At 56.1% G+C, this 11,557-nt stretch overlaps 2 protein-coding genes across 4 annotated transcripts in view; both read left to right on the forward strand.

Moving 5' to 3' along the window:
• KIF6 (kinesin family member 6) overlaps positions 1-2,574 on the forward strand; it is a 465,199-nt gene extending 462,625 nt beyond the window's left edge. Inside the window, exon 23 of the transcript XR_003521659.2 lies at positions 1,726-2,574. The gene's annotated coding sequence lies outside the window, so the exon portion shown is untranslated. The remainder of the gene's footprint in view (positions 1-1,725) is intronic.
• A 1,286-nt stretch (positions 2,575-3,860) lies between these two features.
• On the forward strand, positions 3,861-11,557 carry KCNK16 (potassium two pore domain channel subfamily K member 16). 3 transcript variants are annotated; one of them, XM_027603433.2, is made up of 6 exons: positions 3,861-4,073; positions 7,117-7,231; positions 8,299-8,465; positions 9,402-9,567; positions 9,874-10,014; positions 11,183-11,557. In XM_027603433.2, the coding sequence occupies exons 1-6, from the start codon at positions 3,861-3,863 to the stop codon at positions 11,287-11,289; spliced, it is 909 nt and encodes a 302-aa protein (XP_027459234.1). In that variant the 3' UTR covers positions 11,290-11,557. The 3 variants fall into 3 exon arrangements, with proteins under 3 accessions (XP_027459234.1, XP_027459236.1, XP_027459235.1); XM_027603435.2 differs by lacking the exon at positions 9,874-10,014; XM_027603434.1 differs by lacking the exon at positions 11,183-11,557 and having other exon boundaries at positions 9,874-10,097.

Below are 11,557 nucleotides of genomic sequence, written 5' to 3' on the forward strand. Positions count from 1 at the left end.
ACATAAGAGAACTCTTCACATGTTGAGCTTCTCTAGGGCAATAAAATAGGATTTGATTATTACATGGTCTTAAAGTGTAGCTACAAGCCTAGCTTAAAGCCAGGCATTAGCAAGTCTGTAATGATAAGATGGTGGCCAACACCCCGTCGTCCCATCTCTCCAGATAAAGAAGAACCAGTCGAGGATGAGTCTTGTGAGTCTTGATGCTTCCTTCCTCCTCCACATCCCAGCCCAGTGCTGTCCGGGAAAGCTCTGGGTGTAGAAGAGCCTCGTACAGGACAGCTTGAGATCCCCAGGTGGCTTCGGGGAACCCCAAACCAGCAGGATCACAGGGAAGTCAGCTGCCAAGCCCAGGCCGGGCCCCACCCAAACCCCGGGAAGGATGAGGTGCTTTGGAAGACGCGGAGGACACTGCGGCCTGCCCTCGGCACTGGTTACAGCACTGGGATGTCCCCACGTGCAGCCTCCACATCCTGCCTGCACCTCAGCTCCCTGTGATTTCTTGTTCCGGTTTGGGCCTCAGAGCAGATTAAGAACCTATGACGCTCCCACTCTCCTGATCACCTCCATACTTGAAATGGTAAAATTCTCCCCCTGGCTTTTGCTTTCTACAATCTCTCTTCCCCCCGCCTCGTGCTGGACATGCAGGCCACTGTCTCTGCCTCCCCATAGCCCCTTCCAAGTGGCATCTGTCCGTGTGCAGGGACAGAGAAGCTGAAGGTGGTGCCCAATGCAAGGACAGCCAGACACCTGTGAAGTGGCCCGTGTGAAAAGGGGCCCTGGGACACTTGGTCTCACCACAGAGGACCCAAGGCAAGAAGTACCAAGAGAAAGAAGCAGAGGACCCAGCAGCTGATGCTGATGAGATGAGGGGGGCGGCCTGGAGTGGAATTCGGAGCAGAGGGATGAGTGGAGGGGCTGCCCCATGTGGAGAGGGGACGGAGCCTGTTAACGGTCAGGAGTGAAGACACAGGCTCGGTTGTTCCAGAAGGCTGGCGGCTCCTGGCTTCCGACCACAAATTGTTTCAATTACTTAAAATAATTGGAGTGTGTTCCTATTCCTTCCAACTCAAATAAGCCTTGAACAATGAAAACAACAGCAATGGCAAAAACTTGTATAGCCGTTGGGGAGTAACAGGATGCCTAACACTGGCTTGAAAGAACAGGGTTTATGTTTCTAACATTTTTTTTAAAGATTTTTTTTATTTATTTATTTGAGAGAGAGAGAGAATGAGAGATAGAGAGCATGAGAGGGAAGAGGGTCAGAGGGAGAAGCAGACTCCCTGCCGAGCAGGGAGCCCGATGTGGGACTCGATCCCGGGACTCCAGGACCATGACCTGAGCCGAAGGCAGTCGTTCAACCAACTGAGCCACCCAGGCGCCCCTGTTTGAAATCTAGAGATGGGCGTGTGCAGGAACTGGCTGAGCATCTTTGCAACACTCTCGACCGCTCCCTCGAGGGCACGAGGTGGCTTGGCAGGGCCCGTCCTCTGTGTGGGGAGCGGTGGGGCCGGCTGCAGCTGAGCCCTTTGTGGGAACAGAGCATCTTTACCCGACACTTCCACGGCAGGCTCCGCACACATCTAACTGGCCAGAACTGGGTCACATGGCCGCTCCAGCTGCAAGGGAGCCGGAGAAGTGGGTGCAAGGGACACCGTCAATCCTCTGATCCCCTCCCCATTTCTGTGCCCCTCTTCCCCTCTTTAATGTGTTTTTTGCTTCCAGTGCCTGGCCTGCCAATGACCTGGGACTCCACCAGACTGAATAGGCTACTGGAGCTGTTCTGCCTGCTGGTGTACAGAGCCAGAGACACCTCAACAACCGGCCGGTGTGGGATTATGAAAGCCCGGCTCTCTGCCTCCACCTGGGACTCCCAGGGTGTGCATTCCCCACGGGGGCTCTCCAGGAACCAGGTGGAGCTGGGACTACGGTCCCTCGCATGGCCCCGCCTGCCCCACATTCTTACGAGTCTTCCCCTAGTCCGCTGCTCATACACAAATCATCCTCTCAGGGCTGCTCCCGAGGACCCCAAGTAAGAGCCCGGGGAGCGGGATAATCTTGACGGGTTAGAACAATCACGCTCCATTGCCTGGAGCTGACATGTACACAAGTAGGGCTCTCTTAGCCAGGAAGGAGGGAAAGGATGTGGGCAGGAGGCCCATGTTGTCCACTGCCCCAGCACATCACAGAAAACGTGAGCAGGGAACTTGGACCCTCATACACTGTCGGTGCAAAGGTAGGATGAAGGACTGAGATGCGTGCCGTAGTGTGGATGACGCGTGCCATAGTGCGGATGAACCTTGAAAACATTACACCAAGAGGCCAGATGCAAAAGTCCACATACAGTCTGATGGCATTTCTACGAAATGTCCAGAGACAGAAAGCAGACTGATGGTCGCCAGAGGCTGAGGGGGCAGGTTGGGTGGATAGGGGGATGATAGCTAAATGGGGGTAGAGGATTGTGGAGATAGTTGCATGATTCTCATACTAAAAACCATTCAATTGTATACTTTAAAACTGTGAAAGAAGGGCACCTGGGTGGCTCAGTTGGGTTAAGCATCTGCCTTTGGCTCGCATCATGATCCTGGGGTCCCAGGATTGAGTCCCACACTGGGCTGCCTGCTCAGTGGGGAGCCTGCTTCTTCCTCTCCATCTGCCCTTCTCCCCTGCTTGTGCTCTCTCTCTCTGGAATAAATAATAAAATCTTCTAAAAAATAAATAAATAAAAGTGTGAATGATATGGTATGTGAATTATATCTCAATAAAGCTATTGCAAATACACACACAAGCCAAGAAGAGAGAGAGAGGAAAACACCCTAGATTCCACTCTCCCGAGTGAGCCACTGCGAACATCTCAGGCCAGGATATACTTTTAGCCTCTTTTTTTTCACACATACGTCTCGCCAATACAGTATCCTCTGAAGGGAACCTGCTAAAGGATTTCAAGCACAGAAAACTATCAGCAAAAGCTATGAAACAAATGTGTCCAGTTAGGAGCATCAACCCTTGTACCGCTCCTGATCGAGACTATTATGTGTCTATTTGCTTTGCCCTGATTTGTCACCCAGTTTACTTAACCTCAGGGTCCCCCAATAGGCAGGTCAATCCTCCCAGCCCCATTCTGTAGCCAGGGCAACTGGGCACAAGGCATATTCACACCCATCCTGATTTATTTTTTTATAAGATTTTATTTATTTATTTATTTTAGAGAGCGAGCGAGAGAGAGACAGCATGAGTGGGGAGGGGCAGAGGGGGAGGGAGGGACAGAATCTCAAACAGACTCCACGCTGAGTGGGGAGCCCGACTCAGAGCTCCATCCCAGGACCCTGAGATCATGACCTGAGCTGAAACCAAGAGTCAGATGCTCAACTGGTTGCACCACCCAGGCACCAGCCCCATCCTGCTTTCTTCCCAGCTTGGGGGTCTGAAGCATCAAGGTTGAAAAACTGGGGGCTGTGGAGGGCAGCCCTTCAGGCCTGGGCAGAACGAGGGGGAAGTATCTGGTTTGGTCCAGAAACACCCATCCAACCTAGAGGCAGAGGACAAGACAAGATGACCTCCGGAGGACCCCATAGGTCTCTTTGAGGGTTCCATGCCACTGACCTGTGCTCTCCATGGTGAAGGAAAAAAAAAAAAAGGCTGGTTAGGGCTGGTTGAGGGGCAGGCCTGTTTGCACCGGAGGCACTTAGTGCAGCCAAGCTGAGCTGCACTGTTCAAACAGACTCCACGGCCTCCGCACACCCGCTCCGAGGAGGGCGAGGAGGGCGAGGCGGGCAGGAGGCTGGGCGCGGGCCCCTGGGCGCTTCCCACCTCTCCTCCCATAGGCAGCCCGACGGCCCCGGCAGAGCCCTGGCCACGCCATGCCCCAAGCCAGGCTCTGCAGCTGCTGGGGCGGCCGGGTGCTGCCCCTGCTGCTGGCCCATGTCTGCTACCTGCTGCTTGGGGCCACGGTCTTCCAGCTGCTGGAGAAACAGGCGGAGGCTCAGTCCAGAGACCAGGTTCAGTTTGAGAAGCTGCGCTTCCTGGAGAACTACACCTGCCTGGACCAGCGGGCCCTGGAGCAGTTTGTGCAGGTGAGGGGAGAGGCCGGCAGGGGACGGCGGGCAGAATGCGGGTTCTCACGGCAGGTCCGCAGCTACCACCCAGGGGCTGATGCAGCGCGTGGCGCAAAGGGAGCCGGCTGAGCCCTAGTGCTGCATGCTGCGCAACAGGGAGCAAGTCGCTTCCACTCCCTGCTCCTGAATGTCATCCAAAACGTGAGGAGAATACTCTCCTATGTGCTGCAGGCATTTACAACACATCAAAAGCCCTTTTCTAAGGTGCCACTTGGTGCATAAATGTGAGCTGTGTGTCGGTGTTATCAACACTGTGCAAATTTCCTTCTCCCACGCTCTGCCCTTCCCCTAACGCCAGCTCCAGGGCTGCTAATCCTTCTGCCCTCTCCCCGCTCACACCCCTGTGCTGACCACACTTGAGGGCTGGGGGGGCAGGAGACACAAAGAAAGATCAGGAGCAGCTGCCATGCTGGCCTTCCCTGGCCCAGTGAGTGGTGGCCAGGGTGACAGTTCCACCAGCAAGGTGTCCGTAGGGGGATCTCTCTGGTGGCAGAGCGGGTTCCCCCACCACCACCACCTAGGCCCCTTCTGCTCCCCTGCACAAACTCTGGGCCCCAGCACCCTCTCTCCAAGAAGCAAGGCAAAAACAACCGAAGGTGTTGTGAATGCCTTTGAGACCAGGGGGCCCGGTGAATGACAACACCCACCACAAAGGAACAAGCCGAGTGCAGAGTCGTCACGGAGATGAATGGCCCATAGTGAGCATTTACAGTGTGCCTAAAACAGTGGGGAACAGGGTCATCGTGATGGGTCAGACCAGTCATGATCCATCCCCTGGCGCCAAGCATTTTGTGTATGTTTCCTCATAACAACCTATTACCATCACTGTCTCCAGCTGGCAGATGGAAACTGAGGCACAGAGGGGTGGAGTGTTGGCAAGACTGCACGGTGAGTGATAGAGAAGGAACTCACCCCTAGGCCAGCAGCTCTTCGCCAGACAAATCAGCCTAAGTGCGGGGTTGGAGGACAGGCGGGATAAGGTTCTCCAAGTGTGAACAAGATGCAAGAGCGTCACCTGGGAGACCTTTAGGAAGGCCAGTGATGGCACCCCACCCCCAACGCTGAGAACCAGCAGCTCTGGGGGCAGGACCAGCAGCCTGTCGTTAACAAGCCCTCCAGACCATGCCCGTACCCTCAAGATGGAGACGAGCTGACATAGAAGATGATGGGTGGGCTGGGTGGCCAGAGGGAAATTTCCAGAGATGTGAGAGCCCCGTCCAGACTCTTTCTCCCAGGAAATGAGACTTCCTTGTTCTCTGGCGGCCCTATGGGGCTGAGAAGGGCTCTGGAGTCTCCCAAGACCTCAGGGGATGACGCAGACGCCCTGGAGGCCGTGACACCTCCTCCTCCCTCAGCCTAGGATTAGAGGGGAAACCCAGGAGCTGGAAGGTTCGGGAAGGGTTGGAAGCGATCTAACTAGTTCTGTAAACAGAGGCGGGGACAACAGTCTTGACTGCAGCCCCAGCCACTGATTAACGGCACCCCCGTTGTCGATTAGGACACCCCTATCCTCAGCCTCCTTGGGAGGGAGCCTCAGTTGCCAGGGGATGCCTGGCTGACATTAAGAACGCTGGTCTAGGATTCCAGAACACACGTTACTGGTAAAATCACAAGAGGAAAAAACTATCAGCAGCACCAGAAGCAGTATGAGAAATAAGAAGAGGCCTTGCCCAGTTTCAGAGGACTCATGTCTGACTTTCTCTACCACGTGTGGATTCTTAGAGAAAACTGGAAGGTCGCATTGACCCCCCCCCCAACTCAGTACCCTTGCCGAATCAAGGCCCCTTCCTCAGCAGATTGGAGAGCTTCGGGTTGGCCGTGGGAGACAGCTGGGCCTAGGGCAAGTGCTGCTCCCAAGGGTGAGGGTCTCCAGGGAGCGAGCGTGTTCCAGAATGTTCCGTCCTGGCCTCCCTGGGTGTGTGGGAAAGAGAGGGAGACCAAAGTCCACATGTGACGAGACCAGTTCTGCCAAAGTGAAGAAAAGCAGACAGCCTGTGTCACGACTCCCAGACTGGCCCAGCCTACGAGGGCCACCCCACCCCGGCAGGGAGCACACTCAAGCTGCCAGTAGGGAAACGGTTCCCACGGGAACTAGAGGCCGGGTGGCCCTTTCCCCCACTGCCTCCTCCTGTTTGGGGGGCTCTATCACGTGGCAAGGCTGGGCTGCTGCCTGGGACAATGCACGGTGACAGGGGAGGGGACTGGGGAGCAGACGGGAGAGGGACCCCTAACCAGCTCCAGGACGGCTGGGCTTAGGGACAGAGGGGCTTCAGCTTGAGCCCACAAGTGTTCAGCTTGTGTAAACACACACTCAACACACATGCACATACATGCAACATAGAGAACCCATGCACGTCGCGGGTATACAACACACCACGCAGAAACACTGCTACACACCCGACCTTTGCCCTGGCCTCTGATGGAATTTCTCTTATAGGTAGGCCCAGGCTGGGCGTCACTAGGGGACAGCAAAGAGCAAAGCCACCTGCTCACCTGGAGGTTCAGAGAACACAGGGTTCTCTTGGTCTCCCCCATCCACCTTGTGGGAGGGCAGCCCCATGGCTTCCCTGTGGTCCCCAAACACCCGTTCCCTAGTAAGCCCTTCTGGGAGCATCCGACCTGAAATCTTCCCATTGTCCTCACAACACACCTACACCTCACCCTCTTGGCCATGGGCAGCATCTCCCATCTGGCTCACCCCGTAAGCACCCTCTGCCTCCTCAAACCTATTTCCCCTCCCCCAGCCCATGTTTACAGCCCACACCTCAGTCAGCCCCGGCCTGTGGAACAAGCCGTGGATTTGGAATCCAATGACCTTGGGCAAGTTAGTTAGCTACTCAGATGGAGCCGGGGTTTCCTTTTCTACACAATGGAAACAAGAGCCCCTAAGGATATCATTAAATGAGATAACAGGAAAGCACCCTGCAGAGAGCTTGGCCACCAGCTGGTGGCTCAACTGCCTCTTCCTCCTACCCCATGCCACCCCCCCACTTCCACACAGGTCATCATGGAAGCCTGGGTGAAGGGTGTGAACCCCAAAGGCAACTCCACCAACCCCAGCAACTGGGACTTCGGCAGCAGTTTCTTCTTTGCAGGCACGGTTGTCACCACCATAGGTAAAGGGTCGAGGTGGGGAAGGGCTTCCCCAAAGCCCCTGTCTTGGTTTGGGTTCCCCAGAGCAGATGCTGAGACCAGGATGTGGTTTGTCTCGGAGATGATGCCAGGAAGCATGAGTAGAGAGGTGGGGAGATAGAGCAGGAGGGGAGAAAAGACAGCAAAGTTTGCATTGACGAGCAGGGTCCCAGTGAGAGCCACTGGCCTTGCTCCCACCGGGACCCTCTGAGAGGCCAGGTGGAACCCAGCCTCAGAACAGTGCCTGTGAGGGGCGAGGAAGCGGGCTATTTATCTACCAGTTCCTGCCCTTGCTGGTTGAGAGCTGATCCCGGATGTGTTAACTCTCCAGTATTTGAAACTTGCCCACAGACCAAGTACACTCTCAGGTAGAGATGCAGGGACTTGGGGTGGAGAGCCACCTGTGTGGGCAAGAACTGTCCCCCAAGCTGCAGGTGGTGCCCCAGGTGTTCTGAGGGGACAGGACACCCAACAGCATCTGCTATACCCCCTCAACTAGAAAACCCACACCACCTCCCCCAAGGAAACCCCAGACCCCCCATATCCAAGGTCTCCCCATCCATTCAATTAAGTTTGATTCCACACACCTTCCTTGAGCTCAGGGGACAACTGAAGCAGAGGAAGTGGGGAGTTAAGAGGGTACAAACTTGGATCAGACCCAGGCTCAGCCCTCAAGGAGCTTCTGATCCAATGAAGAGGAATGGGACAAGCACACAGAAAACAATAGCACAAGGCAAAGTAGGTAATTAGACAAGAATGACACAAAGCACGAGGGAGAACCACTCTTAGTAGGGAGGAAGAGGGTGGCAGTCAAGAGGGCTTCCTAGAGGCAGTGTCCCTGGAGATGGGCCTTTCAAAGATAAGCAGAAGTCTTACAAATAGAGATCATTCTAGCGGGTGGGGGGGGGGGAGCGGGGAGAATGTTCTTGGAAACAGAGGAGCTTCCCCTCCATCCCCAGAGGTAGTGGAAGACCACCTTCTGCTAGAGCCTGTGCGGGAGGCAGTTCTGAATGCTCTCTTCTCCATGTTTGCACACTCCTCCCCCCTGCAGGATACGGTAACCTGGCGCCCAGCACGGAGGCAGGCCAGGTCTTCTGTGTCTTCTACGCCCTGGTGGGCATCCCGCTCAACGTGGTCTTCCTCAATCACCTGGGTGCAGGGCTGCATGGCCACCTGGCTACCCTGGAGAGGTGGGAAGAGCAGCCCAGGCGCTCCCAGGTAGGGTCCCTCCCCACTTCCAGCCCCTTCCAGCCCCTTCCAGCCCTGCCTTGATGGGATCCGCTGCAGGGTGAAAATGGAAGTTGACACCAAGATGCAGTTTGGCAGGCAGGGTCTTAGGGGTAGATGCTTGTGGAAGAAAGGGCTGTGCCGAGGAAGAGGTTGAATTGTGATCAGGCTGGAACAAAGACTTGGACAGCCCCTCACAGAGTTCTGCATTGTGTGTGGCCGGTGGAGTTGGCCCCACAGGGGGCTAAATTGGCCAGTGCTTTATTGGTGTCCATCAGGCACAGGGTGGCCTTCCTGGGAAGGGTGTGCCCTTGGGCCGGACGGTCATCTGTAGCCAAGAGTCACCTCCAAGGAGCTGAGAGCTGGAGGCCACTGGCTGACAGCTGGCCAACAAGGTCTTCTTTGAAGGGGGATCAGGGCGGCACATCCCTGTCGTCATCACAGAGCTCTAGCACCTCCTCTTGTGGTTAAAAATAAACTCCAGGCCACCCGGCACACCCCCAGTGCCCACCCGCTTGGCCAGCACCCTGCAAAGCCAGGCACACGAAGGAGGACCAAGGTGCAGAGCAATCCGGGACAGTTCAGTGGCTGTCCTCCATCCCAGATCTGAGTCCCCCGAGGGCCTACCCAAGTGGACAGTTCAGTGGCTGTCCTCCATCCCAGATCTGAGTCCCCCGAGGGCCTATCCAAGTGTGATCCCCAGGCAGAGAGGAGTCTCCAGACTCCAGCCTGACCCACTAACAAAATCCTTCTGACTAAATATTCCCTGGCCTGGGCAAGAGCGCACACACAGAATACAACCCCCACCCCAAAGGTCTGGAGGGCCAGGAAGAGACATAGCTATGGCCCAGCCCCACTCCCAGATTTGTCCCTCCCCAATCCTGGGGCCCTCCAAGTAGGCTCAGAGACAGACTCTCTCACTCCCAGCTGCTGCAGATCCTGGGCCTGGCTCTGTTCCTGACCCTGGGGACGCTGGTCATTCTCATCTTCCCGCCCATGGTCTTCAGCCATGTGGAGGGCTGGAGCTTTGGGGAAGGCTTCTACTTCGCCTTCATCACTCTCAGCACCATCGGCTTCGGGGACTATGTTGTTGGTGAGAACAAGGCAGTCACATAGCTCAGGGTGGGGGCCACGGGGATTTGGGGGATGGGGAGATGTCAGCAGGAGGTACCTTTTGAGGATCAGATAGGTTATCCAGGGGAGACCAACCGTTTGTGAGGCTGCTGAGGATTCTAACATCCTTAGACATCTGTGGCCTGGGACCCATGGCCCTTTCCCCTGGGGACCTCCACTGCAGATCTTTGTTACGGGGAGGCTGGTGGGGACCCCTGTGGAACCTGGGGCGACAGGGGCTGTGCCCTCGGATCCTTGGCATGTATCATGTCTCCTTCCCTGCCAGGCACAGACCCCAGCAAGCATTACATCTCGGTGTACAGAAGCCTGGCTGCCATCTGGATCCTCCTGGGCCTGGCGTGGCTGGCGCTGATCCTCCCCCTAGGCCCTCTGCTTCTGCACAGGTGCTCCCAGCTCTGGCTGCTCAGCAGGGGACTCAGCCTCAAGGACCGGGGAGCCCCCGGGATGGATGGGCTCCCCAGACCTCAGAAGATCCCCATCTCTGCGTGAGGTCACCAGTGGCCCCAGGAGCCCCTCCTGCTGCCCCTACCCCTGTATGCCCTCTGGACTTCCTCTTCTGTGTCCTTTCCCACTCCCTTCCCAGCCAGGGCTGCTCTCAGGAGCTCTCCAGAGAGCAAAGGAGATGGAATGCCCAAGCAGGTCACTGCAAGGAGGTGTAGGACAAGATGAAAGACAGACGTGTGTGGAGTGAGATGCGCATCGTTGTCCCAAAGCCCCTCCCCCAAATGTGGCCTGGCAAAGTTGAATCCAGACATGGATCACTCTGGTCAAATCCCCATGATGTCCTACTGCATCCCCCCAGCCCCACCCAGGAGACTTTATTCAGTACAGCAGACAAAGGGTGAGTTTATTTTCACCTCACTTGATATATGCACAATGTGCATTTGTCAGGCCCCCACTCTGCGTCTGGCAGAGTTCCAGGCTCTGGGGGCAAATAGTGAAAGATCCTGCTCTCCCTGTGCATTTCATCCGATGGAAGGACTAGACAAGCAGCGAGGCCCTGAGCCAGTACCCCCAATGGGGTAGAGTGGGTTTGACAAGAGCCCATAGGAGGGACTGGCAAGGAGCGTCAAGGAGAGAGGCTGGGCAGGGACTTTGGAGCATCTTCGTGCAAACAGGATAGCTGCCCTCAGGAAGGTGGCAGCTACCTCTCAGAGCCCACCAGCTCCCCTTACCTAGAGGCCTGGAGCTGTCCGTCAACAAGGTGGGGCTCTTGGGTGTCCCACCAACCTTCCGGAATGTGGCCTCCCCCTGACTCCTCAGGGCCCCCTTGACCTCATCAACCCCTCTGAGCGTCTGTCTTAAGAGTCTTACTAAACACACCCTGGGAAAACGGGGAGCCAGCAGATCCCAGGAGATCCCTCAGGAAATGAGCTCCATGGAGGCCTGGCCTCCTTTGGGAACGCGCTCTGCAGCCCTGGCCTTTCTCCTGCCGGACTCTGACATCTCGGGCCAGAAGGAGAGGAGAGTTTGAGGCCAGTCCATCCAAAGCCCAACCTCAGCAAGGACTCCAAACCTCTGCCCCCACGTCTGCCATCAAGGCAGGCCCATAAGTGGCCGGGGGCTCTGCACAGGACTGAGGCAAGGCTGTGAAGAAGAAGCGGCTCCAGATGGGACACACAGGGAAGGATCTACAGCAACAAGAGTGACCCAGGTTACACCACAGGACTTCCTGGTATGAAGAAGAGGCCTGGGAAACGGAAGACTCCCAGGGGACTCCTCATATACCGTGGACCCTTCCCGCAGGAAGGGAGTTAGGGGGCCTCTTCAGAAGCAGGGAATGAACAAACCCACTGGTCAAGGATCCTCTTGCCTCCCAAGTTCATAGACAAGAGGTGATCAGCTGGGGTCCTTCACCTTTGGGTACACAACGGAAAGGGGGTTGTTGCAAGAGATCCAGGGAGGACTTGACAGGTGGCAAGTCTTGGTGATAGTCCCAAGATCCAAGA

This window comes from Zalophus californianus, chromosome 7 (genome assembly GCF_009762305.2).
Source record: "Zalophus californianus isolate mZalCal1 chromosome 7, mZalCal1.pri.v2, whole genome shotgun sequence".
NCBI lineage: Eukaryota > Metazoa > Chordata > Mammalia > Carnivora > Otariidae > Zalophus > Zalophus californianus.